The 22,667-nt window shown below is 38.1% G+C and overlaps 1 protein-coding gene across 1 annotated transcript; it reads right to left on the bottom strand.

Moving 5' to 3' along the window:
- Positions 1–12,772: 12,772 nt before the first annotated feature.
- LOC135705116 (clavesin-2-like) lies at positions 12,773–15,036 on the bottom strand. The gene is made up of 2 exons (XM_065226690.1): positions 14,323–15,036; positions 12,773–13,039 (listed from the first exon to the last, which is right to left on the bottom strand). The coding sequence occupies exons 1-2, from the start codon at positions 15,034–15,036 to the stop codon at positions 12,773–12,775; spliced, it is 981 nt and encodes a 326-aa protein (XP_065082762.1).
- Between the last annotated feature and the right edge of the window lie 7,631 nt (positions 15,037–22,667).

Raw genomic sequence — 22,667 nt, 5'->3', positions numbered from 1 at the left:
TTTGGTCAAGTAATAATCCAAAATATTTCACTTGACTTTACCAAGAAATTGGAACTCCGTGTGACTATGTAACTACTACTAGGTTTCAAAAAGGCAGCTCTAGGCTTATGTGGAAATATTATAAGTTGAGTTTTGACAGTGTTGGGAGAAATCTCCCATTTTTGTAAATAAACCACATTTTAATTAATGCTGCTATCAATGAGAGCAAATTGAAAACTCAATTTGATGCACATTGTTTTTCTGTGGATAACAAAACGATTATACTATTTCATTTTCTGATAAAGCATAGAAAACAAAACTGCAACAACATATGCATTTTTGTAGAGCAAATGTACAGAAAAATAAAAACAACATTTGTTGTCAAATTTGTCAATCGCTCAAACTGAAGTCAAATTATGATTTCAGTTTGATGTTGATATCAAATTTGTTTTCGGTTTGCTGTCATTTTGATGCTGGACTTTGCTCGGGTAGTGCGTATAATGTTTTTCTGGAAAAATATACAAACAAATGATTTTAGTAAGTTAAAGTACAAATTTTAAAAAAATGTTTTAAATCTTAATATCTCAAACTGTCCATATCCGATTTTTTTAAAGCTTATGAAAAATGCGACCAAATGAAATTTCTAAATCTTTGAACTCTTAAAATTGACAAAAATCGTAGAACAAGAACTTTTGGTAATTTTTTTTTAATTATTTCTTAAAACGTTTTGACGTAGGATTACGTCTTTCGGCAACATATTGGGGGTGCAATTTCAAAAAACCAAAATCGACCGCATTACTAAAAGTGCTAAAGCTAAACTGAACACTTTATTAATTTTTAATAGCTCACTATTGAAAATTACACAAATATCCAACTGTTGCAATGGTGATCAAAGTTATCACCGATTTCCTACAAAAAGCGCTTTCCCTAACACAGATTTCAGAATCTAATTCCATCTGGTCTCCCCGAACGGTGTTCATGTTGAATCATGTTCGGGGAGACCAGTTCTCCAGTAAACAACGAAAGGCTCCCCGCGAGCAGCTAGCAATCAAGGCTGCCCTCAACCGCTGATTGGATACAGTTGTTGAACACCCTAATAGCTCAGCATTACTCAACCATCACGACCAAGGGTGAAACGGTTGACGTTTTTTACTACACTCGCTTCGTTGTCTTGCGCGACAATCTGTTTGTATTCATACACTCATGCTCCACCGTCGTCTCTCTCACACAACACAAACGGTACATTCGTGACGGTCCTCGGCGACAGTGTCGTATGACAGACCGAGGACATGTCATCCTTTAGGATACCGTATGGTAACCCTACCCATAACAAACAATTATGTTACACTCAAAAAATTCCACACGTCATCATCATGTGTCTCACATTTAATTTTGCGCTTATTGTGAAACACATTCATTTCATGTGTGAATCTTATGCTATGAACCATGCCTGAACACTATGGATTTGAATTAATCATGTTTTGTTGTTTTCACATCATTCACATCCAGAGGGCCAGTCACTTTCGAATGTATGGGAATGGTTGGAAACCATTTGGAAATGCATGGAAATTTTCAGTTTTTATTCATTATCGTCGTAATGGGCAATTTTAGATGAACAAAAATTGCACGAGTACATTACTATGGTGGTAAGGTAAACACTCGTTTATTTGTTTCCTTCTGTGAAAGCATGTTTAGTCACAAATCGTGGATTTTCTGATATTCTCCATACTGCAAAAATGATTTTCCTACCACTGAAGGGGCGACATCTCTCGGATCTTCAGTATAGCTACTACTCAAATCATATAATTAATTGTGACAAACTTGGATTCTATGTGTCACATATGGTGATATCAATAGCTTTGCACATCATAGTTCAATATTCTACTTTATCGACATCTACTTTACCGACTCTAAAAATTAATCGACCAATATATAAACAAAACTTCCAGAGGCCAGAGCATTCACATATCTTTTTAAAGGGTCTGATTTAGGATTCGATCATGGACTGTTGGGGTGTGCTGCTGCCTGAATATTCGTTCGATCTCACTGTGCCACGGTTGTTCTCATATATGAGGCGGTTAATAGGATAAAGTGTTTACCTTTATGAGCAAGCAATTCACATCGTATTGAAATGCAAAACACTTTAAATCCATCTGTTTTGAACAGTAGTGTGATTCAATGTGCAATACACTTGAATAGATAGTGAAATATTTTCAACATTTCAAAATTTGAAACACCAGAAATTAACGTGTATAACACACTGCACCAAGGTGAAATACACTTAAAGTAAATGTGATTGTGCATTTAAAAAATCAAGTGTTTAAACACTTCGATCAAACGTGTGGAATTTTTTGAGTGTAAGTTTCATCCAAATAGAAAGGTCGAGTCTGTAATTCATTGTTTTTACAATTTGGCTTGGTAATGCTCTGAAGTAAAAAAGATGTGTATATCTAGCGTTTAGAATCATAAGGGCCTAATTGAGATGACAGAATCTCTTCATCGATTTGCTCTTCGCATTACCACAGTTTAGTGAACAAATTGTACGAAATTATTTCAATACGTGTGGTAAAAGGTTGTATTAGCTAGCAATAGCAACATTGCACCGCGAAATGTTAATCCAGCCAAGCTATTAACAAAAGAGAAAATCGACGAAGAGAATCGCAGTTAGCGTCTTATGATTCTGAACACTAGATGTTGACTCGGAACAATTGCAGGTTGATATTAGAAAAGTTATCGAGAATAGCAGACAAACTGACTCTGTTGCGTGGGAAGTATTGTTATCGAAACTTCGTTTGATCCACGAATCCATTCGTTGTTATCTGCAACGAAATATTTTCGAACTTTTGATGATAAATAAATGTTACAAATGGCACACTCGCTAGTGATTGTATTTAGTATTGCGAACGAATGATTCATAAAATAAATACGAAACTTCCGTGTCGATAGAAAAAAAAGTATGAGACATTCATATACTCAAAAAAGAATATAAGTGTATTGTACAAAAAAAAATACTAAAATAATAATAAACAATTAATTGTCGTTCTGCTTATCTTTGCATGCACTAAGGCATTTCGTACGATCACACGATTCAAACTAATAATTTTTGTCCTATGAATTTATTTATTACACCATCTTCGACTTAGTCGTACAGACTGAATAACTTATAATTAAACATAAACCTTATCTTTAATCCTATTACTAAACACATTTTTAGACAAATTCAAATCGAACTCATCGCTAACGTCATTGAATGCTCGAAGACACGAGTCGAATGGATTATTATGGCCGTAGTTTGTCCTATGATAAGGAACCGCTAGGAGTGGCGAGTGGCGGAAGCGTCTGGGTGCAGCATTCAGTGGAATCTGTTCGAGATGTGCGGGACAATCGATGGATCCTTTGATGAGGTCAAAGACAAACAAGCGTTGCATGTTGACTCACCAACAGCAGAAAGAGGTTCGAGTTTAATCAGCTGGCATCGATCGACATAGGGAGGAAGATTTTCTGGATCGTTTCAAGGAAGTTGACGAAGAGCGAATCTTATGAACCTTTTCTGCACACGTTTGATCTTCAGAGTCTGTGTTACGTAATACGGCGACCAAACTGGTGCAGCGTACTCCAGGATACTGCGCACCAACGAACAGTAGAGTGTTTTTAGAGCATATACATCGGTGAAGTCAGAAGCGTGTCGACGGATGAATCCTAATACCGAAAAAGTTTTGGCTGATATAATCCCTACATGATCGTTAAACCTCAGCTTTGAATCGATGGTGACTCCCAGATCGCAGATCGAATTTAGCCGTTCGAGTTTCTCTGCGTCCATATAGTACTGATGGTGAGTTTGACCGATACAGCGAGTGAAAGATATTATCTTGCACTTCTTGTTGTTAACGCGCATGCCGCTGTCACCGCACCAGATAAGCATGACGTTTATATCCTCCTGCAAAGCGTCACAGTCTAAAGACGAGGTAATGATGCGATACACTTTGAGATCATCGGCAAAGGAAAGTTTGAATGATGAAAGTAGTATGCACAGGTCGTTAATAAAAATGTTGAAGATTAGAGGACCGAGAACGCTACCTTGCGGTACACCATGGGAATTGGATCGTGCAAAGTTAACAACCACATAAGCATTTCGATTCGATAAGTACGACAAAAGCCACTATGTTATCCAATCGGAGAATCCTATGTGCCTCATTTTATCAGTGACTAGAATGTGCGGTACAGTATCGAACGCTTTAGCAAAATTAATATACACCGCGTCTACTTGCCTTCTTTGTTCAATTTCACGAGACAGTTTGGTGACGTAACACATCAGATTTGTTGTTGTAGACCGATGATTCATGAACCCGTGCTGGCTCTCCGAGATAATCGAGGAAGAGGCATTAAAGGGTGATACGGTCAAAATTTGGTTAAGGGAAAACGCGTGTAAATCGGTGAAATCGTTTATTTAAAAAATCAAATTAAATTTCTTTTTCAAGTTCAATTAGTATAAAATTCAGGAAAAATATTCAGTTAGGCTTCCGCTTTTCCAAATCCGAATTGCCGGGCCTTACGCTTGACCCCTGCCATCAGATTTTGTACAGCCACCTTGTCCACCTTCTTCGCCGCAGAAAGCCAGTTTGCCTTGAACTGCTGCTCGCCCTTAGCAGTTTTTTGGTCTTCTTTAGGTTCCGCTTGACAATAGCCCAGTATTTCTCAATTGGGCGGAGCTCTGGCGTGTTGGGAGGGTTCTTGTCCTTGGGAACCACCTGCACGTTGTTGGCGGCGTACCACTCCATGGCCTTTTTACCGTAATGGCAAGATGCCAAATCCGGCCAAAACAGTACGGAACAACCGTGTTTCTTCACGAAAGGCAGCAGACGTTTATTCAAACACTCTTTCACGTAAATTTCTTGGTTGACAGTCCCGGAAGCTATGAAAATGCTGCTTTTCAAGCCACAGGTACAGATGGCTTGCCAAACCAGATATTTCTTTGCGAACTTTGACAGTTTCATGTGCTTGAAAACATCTGCTACCTTTCCCCTTCCTTTTGCCGTATAAAACTCCTGTCCCGGAAGCTGCTTGTAGTCGGCTTTGACGTAGGTTTCGTCGTCCATTACCACGCAGTCAAACTTCGTCAGCATCGTCGTGTACAGCCTCCGGGATCGCGCTTTGGCCGTTGTATTTTGTTTATCATCGCGATTTGGAGTCACTACCTTCTTGTAAGTCGATAGTCCGGCTCGTTTTTTGGCTCGATGCACGGTTGTAGACGATACACCCAGCTTATTTGCGGCATCTCGGAGAGAGAGGTTAGGGTTTCGCTTGAAACTACCGGCAACTCTCTTTGTCGTCTCAGCGGCTTCCGGTTTTCGATTTCCCCCCGATCCAGACTTCCTGGCTGTCGACAAACGTTCCCCAAACACTTTAATTACATTTGTAACGGTTGATTTGGCAACTTTTAGCGATTTTGCCAACTTTGCGTGCGAGTAGCTCGGATTTTCGCGATGCGCGAGCAAAATTTTGATACGCTGCTCTTCTTGCTTGGACGGCATTTTGACAACTGAAGAGTGAATTCCAAAATCAAAATAGGAGCAACATTCTACACACACACACCTTCAAAATGAGGGGTGTTCAGGTTTTTTAAATGCAAAATTGAAAGAAATACGTCAAGTTGATATTGACCAAATTTTGACCGTATCACCCTTTATACAAGACCTTGTGGACCAACTTTTCCAAAACCTTGCTTAGGCAGCAAAATTTAGACACCCCACGATAATTATCCACGCGATTACAGCTGCCAGATTTATGGATTGGTACTATCGATGCCGTTTTCCACGCAGTTGGAAAAGTCCTGCCCTGCAGTGAACGGTTGAACAATCGAGCGATTGGAGATGTTAGTGTGGACGAACATTTTTTCAATAACAGCGGAGGAATGCCGTCTGTCCCAGGCCCTTTGTTCGTTTCTACATCTTCAAGAGATTTTTGAATTTCCTCTGAAGAAAACTGGAGAACAGGAAGCGTGATGTTATGTGTAGTAATATGGGCAAAGCTGTCATGTCGAAGTACAGGTGGCACATTAGTAAACACACTCTCGAAGAACGTCGCAAACAGGTCAGCAGTTTCAGTGTTGGTGCAAGCATGAGTTCCGTCGTAATGAACGTTACATGGAATCAGGGTGGAAGATTTCTGTTTCCTAATAAAATCCCAGAAAGATGCAGATGCAACAAATTCACACAAGATTCAATTCCCGATACATAGTTTCTATATGACGAGAAAAGAAGTTCGTTGTACGACGTTTCCACTTCGCGGAGGTTAACTTTGTCGCTATCAGTCCTTGTTAAGAAGAACCGTTTGCGTGATTTCATGAGATTATTCCGGAGATGTCTCAGTTCGGTAGTACACCACGGTTTGCTGAAAGCTGAGGTAATGGGTCACCTTTTCCGAGGTAGGTACATACATTTTCGTAAAAAACTGCGTCCACTGTTCTGTTCTGCAGTAGAAGATCCCAGTCGATACCAGCAAACGCGTTGTTTAGGAGATCGTAGCTGCATGCTTTAAAATCGAAGTTGAAACTCTCGTCTTGGTCGTCCATTGCAGCCAGATCGTCGCTGCTCTCGTCGAGTAGTAAAATGAATGGCTCGTGATGATTGTCAACGGGTAACAGTGGAGTAGAGGGTGCGATGACGTCTAGATGTTCAGGTAGGTTGACGAACACGAGATCGAGAAGTCTACCGTTCATGTTGACGAAACTGTTTATCTGCTGGAAGCCGTTAACAAACATATTTTCGGTGAGGAATTGTTCTTGTTCCAAAGAAACGTTTGAGGGAATGTAACCATGTTTATATCATCATCCAAATGCCAGCGCAAATTCGACAGGTTAATGTCACCCAGTGATAGAATAATGTCACCTTCTGAAGAACGGATTGACATATGCTGAACTGCTTTAGCATGAGCTGAATATAAGTCGGAGCATGAAATCGGCGGAAGGTAAATAGTGACGATGTAAAGCGAACGATGCCCCAACCTTATGCAAACTTCCACTTGTTCCAGTTGGTCGTAGTTCGGCAAAGTGACAGGTTCACAAACGATGTTGTTTTTGACCGCGACGAGCACTCCTCCTCCACGCGAGTACTGACTGGTCAATTCACTGCGGTCACATCTGAATAAGGTATAATCCGAAGAGATTTCCGCGCTGCCGATGTCTTCTCGTAGCCAAGTCTCTGTGAAAACTAGCACGTCATAATCACAGCCAGACAGTAGTAAGCGTAGCTGAACAATTTTGGTCCGTAAGCCTCTGACGTTCTGATAATAAATAGAGATGAACTGTTCAGACGGATTTGGTTTTGATTTGATTCCAAGCGATGCAATTTGTTGATCGGGTTGACTCCCAAGGGTGTTAGTTTGGGTATAAATTTCCGTAATGCTTCCGTAACTTGAGCCGGTAAAACTTGATGGAATGTCAGTGGCGTTGCTGTTTAGAAACGTTTCAACGCCATCCGCTAATGTAGAACCACGATGCGAGCTGGAAACGAGTGGAAGTTCAGGGAAAGAAATTGTTCTGCAGTCAGTCTGGAAGTGCAGGCTGGAAGACCTCTAATCTTACTTCAGGCACAGACTTTAATGGCAGGAACGTGATGCTGAGTAGACTCTGGAAACGGCGACGTGCTCGACTTTGCCTAAAGGACTAGAGGCTTCCATGCTTTGCTGCATGCGCCCCGTTGTCATAAATTCGATAGGAATAGCAGATGGCTTATCGGCTGGATTGGATGGTCGAATAACGCTGGCAATATTGTTTTCCACACAAAAACGTGGTGGTATGAAGCAACTGGAAGCAATAGACGATTCAGAAAGTGCATAGTTCGTAACGTGAGCATACTTGCCTGTGGTTATTGATGAATAAAATAACATACAATGCCAATGGGTCGTTGTCCCACACCGCTTACCCCTACAAAGGTTTGAGATGGACGATTTTTTATCTTTAAAGTCCGTCCCTTAAATATTGTAATCCCATCTCCAGCATCACCAGCATTTACATCAGCATCACTCACAGCAACAACAATTATTGGCAGGATGACAACAGCAGTAACAGCTTTTCAGCACATCACCACCATCAACAACAGGAGCAATTCAAATATGAACAGGCACCTTAGAAGACAGGAAGAGCAGCTGGTCCATACAAAATTCAATTCGTGTATTGTACGAATAAGGCATTTTGCCAGATGACAGGCAATACGAATGTTTCGTACAAAATAAGGAAAAATGTGTTTTATCTACGAAACCCATTTTTACAAAACGAGCGTAAGAGAATTAACAAAAAAACATATTTTCAGTAAAACAGCAAAAGGGTTTATCTTCCATTTAATTCCACTTAATTAATTTTGGTATCCATGACAGATACGTATTTCGACTACAATGTGCAGTCTTCATCAGTGTCATTCCCAGTGGGAATGACACTGATGAAGACTGCACATTGTAGTCGAAATACGTATCTGTCATGGATACCAAAATTAATTAAGTGGAATTAAATGGAAGATAAACCCTTTTGCTGTTTTATTTAGCATTCCGCTAACAACCCAATTTCATTACTTCATATTTTCAGTGTAGAGAAGTTTAGAGCTCTTTAGAGCAATTTCCAAAACACTTTGAGAACGTCAGGGCAGTTCCATCAACTTCACAGAAGTCAACAAAATTTCCGTTGAGTTTAAGATCTTAAGGTGATTCCTTGAAGAGTTCAAAAATGGCTGATAAGCTCCATCACTTCAAGTTTCTTAGATCACAAATCTCACTTCACTTTTCAAATAGACCCATCGATTTTCTTCATCAACCTCTCTTTCGTTAATTACTAACACACTTGTTGAATGCAAGCATTGTCTGAGACTTGGCAAACAAGTTTTTTTCCGCGAATAGCTCGCGAGATGTCGTTAGCAAGAAGGATGACCCTATCTACGATGCAGGAAAGATTTTGTTTTGGTGTGGTTAGTTGTGCGCACGCTGAGTAGATAGAAAGAAGATTGTTGACGATTTTGAAGATTTCCTGCAAAAACTACAAGGGACAGCTCTATGGGGTTGTACGCAATGGTGACGTAAGACTACGTGGTCTTATGTAATAAATGTTTTTTTTTATTAACTGCAGCAGGAGCTTGTGTTTTGTGTAGGAAGAGGAATTTGAGCGGGGTTCTCTCTGCTTATACTCTTTAATATGACTATGATTGCCCTGAAAAGAACCTTTTGATATGAATTTTGGTAAGGAAATGTTCAGAAATTTAACTCTTTTGGAAAATCTTGTAAGCCCTGAAAAGGACCGATGGTAGTACAGGCTTAAAGCCTTTGGAAAATGAAGATGACGTGTAAGCAGCTGGATCATCAAATCGGACCGGACAATTCCATATTCTTCGGTTCAATGATTGGGCACTCGCAAAAGTCTCGGTCCGTCTGCTGCTGGACAGGGGTTGAACTGGTATCTGCGACAGGTTGGAAGGCCACAGAATATCGGTATCCGCCCAGCTAAAGCACCTCTCCTTTTTAGTTTTCTCGTTAAATTCCTTCTCTCAACAAGTTGGTAAATCTTAGCCTTTAGCAGAAAGACGCTTAACACTTTTTTCGGCGAATTTATGATCCTGTTTCACGTCATGGTTCTTCTCTATGCCTGTTCAGATAAATTAGTACTTTTATTTATTTTCTCTACTGCACTAAATCAAACGAGTAGAAATAAGAAGGTATGTCGGGTACACGCTCGAATAATTGAACATTTGATAAATATTTAATCGAATAGCTGGAAAAATCTTTACGATTAATTAATCTAGGCATTTCTAGAAAATAGTGTAATTTCATACATTTTAGTGGTCCTTCGAAAATGTCGAACAGCAGAATTGCAACCAGCAAGTGTAATCCAAGAACCAAAGCGGTGCGATGCTAGTTTTCATTGCTATGACGACGACTGAATTAAGGGAATTAGAAGCAACCCGAGCAAAGTCTAACAAAATGAAATCAAAACGATATTAAAGTTTGAAGTTTCTATCATAATGAAAACTCATTTTGATTTCAATTGTCGCAACATAAATCTGATATCATATTGTGCATTCATTGTGTAATCAAGAGTTTTTTTTAAATGAAAGCAACTTAACTTCAAGTTTTGCTCTAACATCTTGTTGAAAATTTAATTTAATTTCATGTGTCATTGAACTAACGATTTTTGATTATTTGGTTATTTCAGGTCATTCGTGACTTGTCCGGGTAAGATTTTAACTCAAGTCTTTAAGCGTGAGAAGCAGTGATGCTAACCATTTACGCCTGGCCCGTATTCAGTTAAATATTGCGAATGCAAAAGCAGTAATCAAATTGATTTCATTGAAAGCAGGATTAGTTTTTCGTTAGATTCAACAGTGTAATATTGTGCTCTCGTTTTTGCTGTGTTAACCGTTAATTCAACCAAAATGCGATCAACTGGAGTATTCAAAATAAGATATATCATAACAGCAAATTTTGATTTCAATTTGATCTCCAGCTTTGCTCGGGAAAGGGGTGAAAGTTAAATCTCTTCGAAAGTTAATCCTATTTTGATGACCATGGCTTCACTAACCTATTTCACACTACATTTTTTCTGCTATGCTCTTCTATCATCCAGAACAACAAACGTATCAATAAATATGTTATTAACAAAACAGAAAGTCGATGAAGAGAATCGATCAAAATCACTTGCACCCCTGCTTCCAAGTTTGGTTACAAGATTACAACTTTGGAGAGCATTCTGTGTGTTCGTTTGAGGCGTGTGGTTCTAAATATGGCGATGAGTATGTACGATTTTACGCAATTGCATCCCCCTATTCACACACGCCCGAAGATCGGAGGCGAATGCCACTTTGACTTGTTTCGTCTAGAAACGATTCTCTGATGACTGTGTTGGGGAAGCAGCATATGCATGTACGTAATTGGTGGATTTGTTAGTTATTTCGACGTTTTTGAACAATGCTTAACATTTACCACTTTTTCAATAGTCAAAAGCATTGTTATCGATACGTAGAAATATTTCTGATCGATTGATGATAAAATTATTTAAATTTGTCCAGGGGCAGCTGAGTTATTAACGTTCAAAATCTTTCATAATTTCGTTACATGTTCCATTTTCGGTTTTCACAAAGTGTACCTCCATATAGAAATAACAGGCGCATTCCTACGTCAAAAGATGATGCGTGATGCAAGTAGATGCGAGAAATGAAAAAAGATTTTTCGAAGATTGATTTGCTAGTGTGAGATTTTTCGAGCATCTAGAGTTGAGATTTAGATGTGACGCCCCCTCGGTCGTTGGTGAGTTTCGGGACGATATTGTTAAGGATAACTAATTTAAAGAATTACGTCTATAATTAATTAATGAAACTTTCATGAAGTTTCAAAGAATTATGGAAAGTTCCGAGAAATGCAGGAATGTTCAAAAAAAGTCAAGGAAATAACGGGGTTTCAGGGAAGATCCATGAAATTCAGGAAAATTGATAAAACGTTAGAGAAATTTTTATAAAAATTCAGGGAAGTTTAAAGATTTTAAAAGAACTTCAAGGAACCTTCAAGGAACCTTCAAGGCAGTTTCAAAAACTTCATGACAACTGCGGGAACTTAAGCGTAGATCGTTGAACATCAAGACAGTTCAATCAACTTGAAGAAAATTGCAGGATCTATTAAAAAGGTCTGAACAAATTAGGGATGTTTAGAGTACTTTATTGAAGATCAGAGATCTTTAGGGTAGTTCAAATAACTTCAGAGAAGCCCCGACAACTTTAGAAATGTCTAGTTATCATGAAAAATTAGTATTTTTGTTTCAGTTGACTTACTGTTGATTATAGTTTTATCATACGCATTTAACGTTCAATTTTAGAATTATTAGTTTCACGTCTAGAGTGCGTAAATGTGGAGGAAACACCGGAGCACGTGGTCTTTATGGTCTTCGACTGTCCTAGATTTGAAATAGTGCGAAGGGAGAATGTCGTCGATGAAATGTACCGAGAGGAGGGCACCTGGAATGCCGGGTAGTCACGAAAATTGTGTCGGAGCTGCAACGTAAATGGGGAGATGAGCAGTGATCTACACAGCAAAAAAATAATTTTAATATTAGAACAAAGTGGATGCACTTCAATCGTGTCGAAAATATGGTGTAATTTTACTTGCGAAAAAAGGCAAAATTATCATTAATACAGTGTATGAACTGTCATTACGTTGCTTTTACTGCATTTGTTTATTTGTGTTGCCATAAAAATTACATGAGATTTTCGACATGACTGAAGTGCATCCTCTTGGATAGAATATTAAAATTTATTTTTTACTGTGTATAAACACTGGCTAGGGCTTAACTTAAGAGAAATGCATGAGCACAGCCCCCACAGACATTGGCCTTTTTTATAAATAATAATTATGCGAAATATATAAATGTTTATTGGTACAGCTTTTTAATTCTGATACATTTTAAAAATAGATGTCTCTTTTTATGAGTATTATGACAGTTTTACCACAGACATACAGACGCATTTCTTTTCATAAATTTTCCATAAAAAATATCGTCGCAGAACTCACTAACGACATCTCGCCAGCTATTCACAGAAACAATATTGCATTCATACGATGTATGGAAACGTCAAAGTGATTTGATGCCTGCGGTAGAGGATTCGCGAAAATAATAATATTTAAAATGTACGATAAATTCGTATACCACGAATAAAGAGAAGGAGATTCGTCTGTTTATCTGTGGTTTTACTATCATTTCATATATCGATACATACAACAAGTTCCAGTAAATCTTATAAAATAAATTTCCAACCAAACACTACTGCTAATCAACATTCAACTTTCGAAAACTACCAACCACTCCAAAGCTGTCATCTTGTCCATCGCCCACCGCATGGCTGTCCTTCCAAAGTGAAGCAAATCTGGACTGATCGACTACCATTTGGTCCAGGGCTAGGATGCGATCACGTTGCAGTTTCAGTCGTTCGCGAAGTTGCTTTTTGAACTCGTTTATTGGGACCTCCCCATCGTACTCCTTGGGTAACAGCGATTGGGCTACTACCTTCGTCAGAGAATCCATCGAACGGTGACACTGCGAATGATAGGGAAGAATATCAAAGTATATGAGCATCAGCAACATTGTGAAGTGCTTTTCAGTTGGTCTAACCACAGACAAACAGACGTAACTGTTTCAAAAACTCTGCTTTACAAATATTGTCACGGAATTCACTAACGACGTCTCGCGAGGTATTCAAGGAAAAAAGCTTGCTTGCCAAGTCTCAAACAATGTTGCATACAAGTTCGATAGAATTGATAGAAAATGCATAGTGGTCCGATGCCAGCGCTGTGGTGAGGGATTCGCATTACTAATAATATTTAAAAGGAATGTTAAATGCGTGAGTGGCGATTGGGGAGAGAGAGTTACGTTTGATTACTTGTGGTCTAACTGTTGGATGGTGCAGACTGCAGACAATGCTGCAAAACGATTATCTTCGATCAACACAGAAAATAGTTTTGAATTTAATTTTGATCTATATTTGGCATAAACATCGAAATTGCTCAAAAGCTTGCATACAATATTGCAAATTTATGAAATATAGCACTTAAATTTATATGAAATGTCGTGTAAAATTACACCAAATGTAGCGTTAATAACGCGTGCGAGAGAACAGAGAGAACAGACGTTCAAGTTCGGTCAGAAACTTGTGTAAAATAAGTGGGAGCGTCGCCGTTACGTGGTGTTAGCATCTCCTGATTTTCTCTATAAATTTTCCACTTTCGACCAATTTGGCGCTAGTATCGATAAATTTTCTGTTGAAAATTTCCACTTGGCGCTACTAGCACTTAGTGTCTAGTGTAATTTGTGCAACGCCAGCGCCATCATGTTGTCAAAGAGGTTTTTTAAGTGGGGAAGTCGCCGTTAGTGGCGCTTAAGTCGAATAGGAATCTTTACACAAGTTTTTAGAGAAATTTTGTTCGAGCCTCCATGTCTGTTCTCTGTGCTGTACCTATATCGCAGGAAATTACATGATTTTTTCATACGGTGAAGATTACTTGTGTGTGTTTGAGTTTATTGCAGTTAGCTTATTTTTAGAAAAGTTTCATTGCTTGTCCACACCAGTTTTTAAGACGATAAATTAATCAGTAGTTATTATTTTAAACCACAATAATCAGTCGAACACTGATTTCAACGCGTGCTTTTAATTCACACCAAAAAAATAACTAAACTATCTGCAATGTGTTTGTTGTTGACAAAGATGACATGCAACATTGGCACGCTGCTCGCTGTTACCAGCTGCTACAGGCTTGTCTATTGTTCCTCTTTATCAGAACCTAGTATTTTTTTTAAATCCGCCCTGTCCAACCGGTACTAACATGGATTCGCTCCTTCAGCTTGGTACTCGCAAAGCCCAAGCACATTTCCCCAACAGCAACCGCATACCGCGGCAAATTCACCACATGCACTTCCTTAATCCTGAGCGGAATGGTATGATTCACACAGTCAATGAACCGCTTAATGTCCGTCAGGGACCACTGAGCTACGTGGCTCATCGTCAACCCGGTATCCTCAAACACGAAAACACATCCCGCAATCTGTATCTTCTCTTCGTCGTAGTAACTTTCCAGGATCATCATCATCAGCCGTATCTGATCGACGTTGCCAAAACGTTCCACGTTGAAGTTGCCCATCTTGATCAAAATGACCAACCGTCCCCGGTCGTCGTACCCCAGCGGAAGTATGGGCCAATCATCCACTATCTCCTCCACCCACGCTTCGTTAGTGTCCAATTTTTGAAACCAACTGGCCACGGTCTGTCTCAGTGCCAGATAGCGCTCCAGATTTTCGCATGCCGCAACGTGGTTGAACTTTCGCGCGCGAAGGAATCTCAACAGAAACGGTCCATCCGTTCGACACCGTTGGATGGTGGGATTCTTTGCGATCCAGCCGCGTATTTGTCGTAGGGCCTGATCACGAATTTCATCACTTTCACGGAGCTCTTCTAGAGCGGTTTTTCGGTACAAGTCCGCAAGGGTGAAATTGTACTCATCGTACGAGGTGGGACACTTTTCAACGCTTGAAATGCTCATGACTATGAACTTGATACTACTGAGAACAACGACTCAGTGCGGATGAGGCAATCTGGTGGGCAAGCAAGTCATGAAGTAATCCTATCTGTATAGAAACTGGTTTACCTCTAATTTCGATGTAGCATTGCGATGCATCACCGTACAGTTGTTGAAAATACAGGACAAAAAAATGGAACATGGTGAAGTGATGTGGTGATGGAGGTGTAATGTATGTACAGGGAAGGAGAGGATTTAAGGCTAGCTCTTAATTACTATAAGACTAATAAAAGTCGTGTGGGCCACAAAAACAGTTGTCAAATGGACAAAATGACTTTTTTGGCACCACTAGTATGCTAGTGTGTACTGCAGTGGAGGCATAGTTTAGCTTCAATATCAGATAATCCGCTAAATGTTAACTTCGGTAACCTATGAACGATAAATTGACCATAACATTATCGGTAGCTAATGCTGACTTCCCAACAAAGAATTTGAGCTGATTAAAAGCAGAATAAGACATTTTTATCTGAAGAAGCATATCTGTGCCTGAATAAGTTCTTATTCTGCTTCCAATGTTTGTTGGTTTCATTGCACGTAGGGCAATTTGTCAATTGTTGCACAGCTAAGCTTGTGCTGTTTGATATTTAACGTTTTAACGTGATTGAAAACGTTTTTGAAGTAGGAATTCCTCAAGAAACCTTTGAATGTGATTCACGAAACAGTTCCAGAGTTCATCAGCAATATATATTGGTCTCAGAGACCAATTATTGCACACTCATAAAATATGGCTAAATGCATTATGGAATGCAGTTTTTCCGCAAGAATTATCATTAAGTGATTTTGTTAGAGGATTAAAAAATATAACTTTTAGGAATAGGGTTTTTGATCTAATTTCCATCCTACTAAGTACAACACGCGTTTTACCTATCTTTTCTGAACGAGTTGGAAAAATGGAATATTTCTGTCAAAAATAACTTCTAAGTTTATTCACTTGGATTTGATAAAGAGTCACGAATTGTTGAGATATTGCTTAAAATCTAATACTGTTTCTTGATTTTAAATTTGTTCTACGAGTTTCAATTCCATCCTAACGTATTGAAACGCCATTAGAGTTTCTTCGTCCTACGGATTAACGTAGAAAAATGGAATTCGCAAGGAGCGCTCCTTTTGTTTTGAGAACAATTAGCTGCGTAAATAGTCATACCATGCGCTCTAACAGGATTTATATTGTAGCTAATGAACTAACGCATCAGAACAAACCTATTATTGATTTGTGCACGGTGAAATCATTGATATTATTAATCTTTTCTGATCAATAGAACATCGTAAAACCGTGATGTCCTCCATCGATAGCTGGTGGTCCTCTGTGAAGATGTGTTCTGCAGCCTTTTTTTAATCATACACAGTTCGAAAAAGTAGTATAAAATTCTGTTCAATATGATGCACATAAAAGGAGCGTCACATCTCATATAAGTTTACATTATAAATCGTGTAAAGTTCTGAGACATTTCATAAAATGTTGCAAATATTATATACAAAAGCCCATATTGCCTACAAGTTGCTCGTTTGCGTGAAACGAAATACAAGTTTACGTAAATGAATGTTTTTTGCTGTGTATGTTAGGCCTTTTTCCCCTTGATTTTTGGCCTTATTAAACTCCGCTATATGTGTTTTAAAACTAGTTGCTAATATTCTATATAAAATAAATTATATTTAAATTCAATACGAGTTTGTTTGTTTACGTTGTTTGAATTCCAGTGAACTGGTGAACTATTTCTGCCCCGAGGTCGTAGAAGCAAAGAAGAATACTAAAATGAAACAGTCGGAAGAAAAATCTGTCTATTTTATTGTCCTCTTTCACGCTGGGGGGTGGTGACTGTCAAATACGAACAATCGTCGCCTACCTCGCATAGCTGTTTCCAAACGACAACAAAGCAAGGGGGGGGGGGAACCGTAGGCAACGATGGTTTGTTTATGTTTGGAACCAAATTCACTAATGGAAAATCAATGAGCGTAAACAGGTGAGGCCCAGTCAATTTATCATCTCTTTCGTTCTCTGGCTGATTAAGGCTCTGAACCATTTGGTGGATTTTTTAACTTTTGGTTAAAATTTGACAGATGGAAAGTTATTTATTAACCCTGCTATCCGAGCGTGGTTATTTCTGACAGACAAGAAGTTAAATTTTGACAACCTTGGCTCGAAAACCGGTCGATCGACAGCACGGGGATTTTCGAACATAGAAAATAACTTTCGAAATGTCACTTTTAACCACGAGTTAAATTTAACTCGGCAAATGGTTCACAGCCTAAATGGATGACAGAATTTGACGTACCACTCGTTCAACCGTTTAAACAGCAGGAGAACTAAGGCTGTGAACCATTTGCCGAGTTAAATTTAACTCGTAGTTAAAAGTGACATTTCGAAAGTTATTTCTTATGTTCGAAAATCCCCGTGCTGTCGATCGACCGGTTTTCGAGCCACGGTCGTCAAAATTTAACTTCTTGTCTGTCAGAAATAACCACGCTCGGATAGCAGGGTTAATCGATAACTTTCCATCTGTCAAATTTTAACCAAAAGTTAAAATAATCCACCAAATGGTTCAGAGCCTAAAGAGATGAGAGATTCACTGAGCCTTACATATTTACATCTCATTGATGGATTTTCAGTAGACTAATTTGGCAGCATATACCGCCCCTGCTTCCACGGTCCCTATTCACCCCGTATGCAAGATGTTTTTGTGGATATGCTGCCCCCTCGGTAAAGATGAAATTTTACTCTCTGTTTGTCATCCAAACAATCACACCAAAATCAGAGATGTCCCTTTTATGTATTACGCGGTTCACAACTAATCGGTCATATTGTGTTCGCTGTGCTGTCATTTTTCCACCAATGAGAGTGAAAAACATGTTTGAAACGATGGACGATGATCCTCTGGAGAAGTTAATGCTTATATCGGCATGATATAACCGATAATGATAATTATTGAACACCGACTGCTCTCATCTAGAACATCAAGACGATTCTTAATCACCACATCCATTATGTTTCATTTCGTGCTCAATATTCTCCGTTCTGTGGTTTCCATAACTGAAAGCTGTCTAAATTTGAACTGAAGGAGGAAGAAAAAGAAGACAGGAAGAAGGGGCCGCAATTCCTATCAGCTTGTGAACCAAATTGTACTATACGTATTCGACAGTCACGTTCGTGGAACAACCGAAGAGAAGTGGCTGAAAGTGCTAACAACCGGATCTTCTTATAGTGAATGTCATGTAGGTACATGTGATCAATTATCCATAAATTATTATTTCGTTTTTGCAATGAATTAGTAGGAGTTACTAGTGAGGTGACAAAAGTCAACGCGAGTGAGGTGACGCTCAATTTGATTTACACGGAGTGTCACCTCACTAATGACAGCGAGTCACCTCACCTCACTCGCGGCGCAGAATAAGGAAGATTAATTCAAATCTATGACCGGAATATGGAACATTTTGACCCCGGGTTGGTTCTCCGGAAGAACTGAAATATTGAAGATCAAGTGGTCAATTCTGAGGGTAAGACAGCTTTTGATTTTTGAGTAGCTAAGACTGCTGCTCAATGTTCAACACGCGCAGCAACTCAGCAACCTGATTTTTGTGGTCATCCTTAAAGTGTCTTACAAACGAATAACAAACTACGAATGAATAATCGAAATTCATCTGTTTTTAAATTAAACATTGTTTTAGTTAACAATTTTAAAGAAACCAAAATCTGTGTATAAAACACAATATTTATGCAAAGTTGATTATTCCAGCTCCAGTACTTGGCACTGATGAAGCCTGCAAGTAGTAAAAAAGTAGTAGTCTTCATAAAGGGATTTCATTAACGGACAGAGGTTCAACAAAATTAAAAGACTAAAATTGTTGTTGGATAGTAAAAAAAATTATAATTTGTATAATAATCAAGAACCCGATAATTTATCGCTAACAGATCACAACTTGTTGCTACTTTCCACTAAAATCTTTAAAGATACTGGTGATTAGTTTTTGACTACTTACTTTGAGTAATATTGAGTAACTATTCTATTTTACTCAGTGTAAATATATTTACTCTGAGCACAGCTGGTTTTCCCCTAGGGTCAATTTATGAAATTCTAAAGCTCAGTGACTAAAATTGAAACTAGGACAGGAATATGGATCATTATATTAGAACACACAAACCAAAAATGTATGACATTGAATGTTAGTTGCATTTCCTATCAATCTTGCCGAGAGCTACTCTGTCCCCTCTGAGAGTCTACATTTCGATCGCATGTCTCAATTATTTTATGTAGCATCAGTACAATTGATTTAAAAAATCACAGAGCTCTTGGATCAGTATCATAAAATAAACACGCAGGAATAGACAAATCATTCATCGGTGTCGAACGACTTACATTGCTTGACTCTATTCCTAGAATAAGGTAAATCATAGCTTTCTTTTAGAGAGGTTTTCGATTTTGTTGTTGATAAAAATCCCGTGACGTAACCCTATAAAACGCAATCCTGAAAGCTCTGATTTTTTCGGATTTACATATGGGAACGTGGAGTAATAGCTTCATGAGGTCACTTCATTTTAATCAAACATTCTATTTTAGTGCATTCATTAGTCTGAATAATCTTCTTGATGTTACGGAAAACATCGAGTGAAAATATACATTGATCATCGATAAAATGATTTCACAAAAAATCTTCTCAAAATAGCTTTTTTATTTTTCGCTGGATGGCAGGAGTAAAATGCATATCCGTACGTTATTATTGCTGGAAGTATAAATTTAGGTTGCATTTAGAACACTTTTGGAAGGTTCCCACTATCAGTAACTCCTGTTTTACGTAGCTCATGACAGCAATTTAAACGTCAACGGCTGTTTCTGAGTTACCAATCCAAACGGCGAATATTGCCCAACCCTCAACTCAGAGCTTTGTACATTAAAAACGCTAATCTGTGATCGAAAACCATTCTGTTTTTACACAGATCACGAAGCTAGCAATGCAGGAAGTGGATTCATATTTCAAATGTTAGGAATGCTTATGTTTGCCTATTATATGAAACGCAGAAAAAAACTTACATCGAAAGGCACTCAAAGAAACTATTATCTTCATTTTTTTTGACGTAGGACTACGTCTGGATTTCTGTATGGGGGTATACTTTGTGAAAACCGAATATGGAACATGCAACAATATTATGAAAGATTTCGAACGTTAATAACTCAGCTGCCCCTAAACCAATTTCAATAATTTTATCACCAATCGATCAGAAATATTCCTACGCAGCTGCTTAATTGAAGACTTTGTCATTTTTTCAAATATCACTATTGAAAATTGCACGAATGTGCAACTGTTGCTAAGACAATTAAAATTATCACCGATTGCCTGCAAAAAGCGATTTCTCTAACACAGATTTCACCGTCCGGTTACACCAAACGCTGTTTATTCAATCACCGCGTGGTGAGTGATGGTGTTCTCCAGTACACAACGAAAAGCTGCCTGCAAGCAGCGAGCTGCAGTCCACATCAGCATCCATTGAAGGAGGAAGAAGCCGCACCGCTATTGATCGAAATCAGTAGCTCTTCGTGAGTCGCTGTGGGCCATCTGTGCCAAGCGCGTCATACTAAAGTGTATTAATTGAGGAAACCCCGCTCAAATTCCTATTCCTACAAAAACACAAGCTCCTGCTGCAGTTAACTAATAAGATTTATTATATAAGACCACGTAGTCCTAGGTCACCATTGCGTACAACCCCATAGGGCTATCCCTTGTAGTTGTTTCATAAGTCCTGTAGACTTCCTTAGAGTTCCTTTGATCCTCTCTTGGATGTCCCGTGATCTTCCTACAAAAATTCTTTGGGTGTCCAATAAAATAGAAGTCCTGTATAGAGTCGGTGTAAAATGAGTCACGCCAAGAATGAAGCCAAGTCTACCTATTAAGGTTAAATTTACTTTGATGCATCTTTTCAAAATTCAAAAGAGCATTTCTAGCTCAAATCGTTAAAAAAAATGTCAATCTTGTCTCGACCCCTTCTGATTTGAATGAAACATTACTCACGTGTTCGCTGCTACTAATGGTTGCATTTTTCATTTAAATATGATTTTTTCCTCCAGAGTAACTTTTGAAACGGGCGTATAAAAAAATGGATTATTTTTTTTACAAAAAATCATAACTTGAAAACTATTGATCTGATCAAAACGGCATATGAGAAGAAGTTTTAGGTAATTAAATTATCTTTGCAGAAAAAATACACTGAAAGAAAAAACTTCGTAAATTACTATTTAAAAAACGTAAAACGATGATTATCTCAAAACACCCCCTCTTCGATCTTTATAATTTTTTTTTCAAGAAAATTGATGGAATACCCTTAAATTTCATGAAAAGTGTATGCTGGTAACTTTCTTAAAAAGAAAGCTATATTTTTTAAATTTTTGTTGATTTTTACAAGTTGATGAAAATGCATATTTTTTTTTAAATAATAATTTATTTGGATTTTACGCATAATTTTCAATAACTTTGCATATGGAAACTTTTTTCCTAAGTCCAGCCGTTCTCAAGTTAATGCGAATTAAAAAAATATAATTATAACAATTTTCAACATATTAGGCCATTTTCAAATGTTCGTCGAGATGTCCAGCAACGAGATTTTATTTCATGATTGTATATTAAAAACCAAACAATTCATTCTCAGATATGGTAGCTGTCAGACTTATCCGTTTCTATCTAGAGGCAGCGGAAGAGAAGCACGTTGATGTGGTCAAATGAAAGATTTGTTGAGATAAGAAACACTATATATTTATTATTTTATTTTACAACTCATATTATTTGAATACATTGAATAATTTGGGTGTATCGTTTGAATTAGAGAATATTTTTACTGCAATTTGGTTGTTTGAAACTGGAATATAGCAATGATATTTTCGAGTTCCAGGAATTGGTTTCACTTTCTTAAAAATTGGATCAAATTCCGTGTCAGCCTTTTTGTATTCTTCCGTAGAAACATAACAAAATGACATTTTTGTTTGAATATCTTCTTTACGACTATTTGCCCAGTCGTACAGTTGTTTAGGGTTCGTTATAGGATGCTCGTGTTGCTTAGCTAAACTTGCACTGGTTGCCATTCTCTTAAGGGTACCGCCAATCGCATCACAAGGACCTTTGCCGTGTGAAGTTGCAAAAAAATGCCATTCCATTTCTACATTATGCTTATCTTTAAATCCACAAAGGCTAGCAATTTTTTTTTATGTTTTTGTATTGTGATGCTGCTCTATCTAACATAAAAATACACTTTTAGACTGTTATTTGCGACTTTAAAAATTCTAATAATTTTGAGATAAACAACTGAACTGCTACTGTGTCATGCTTTGAAATTGATTTAGGTAGAGGTTTACAACACTTGAAATTGTTATCCATCGTAAAAAACTACTTGCTTTTTAACTTGAAACGCTAAGAGAGATGAACTGAATGGAACAGGTGAAGAACTTGACTTAAATGATCTTTATTTCTTGTATTGTGTGGTTTACATGTATACCTTATCAAGTGACACAGATGCGTCTTTTCAGCTTTAGTTCCTTTTCAATTAAAATTATTATTAATTACAGTTTTTAGTCCTATCAGGCCTGTTTTAAGAATGACAACCTTGGTGGGATTGG

This window comes from Ochlerotatus camptorhynchus, unplaced genomic scaffold (genome assembly GCF_037179485.1).
Source record: "Ochlerotatus camptorhynchus isolate MF236.1 unplaced genomic scaffold, CSIRO-AGI_Acam_v1.1 ptg000257l, whole genome shotgun sequence".
Taxonomy (NCBI): domain Eukaryota; kingdom Metazoa; phylum Arthropoda; class Insecta; order Diptera; family Culicidae; genus Ochlerotatus; species Ochlerotatus camptorhynchus.
This window is presented reverse-complemented; position numbering and strand designations above follow the sequence as displayed.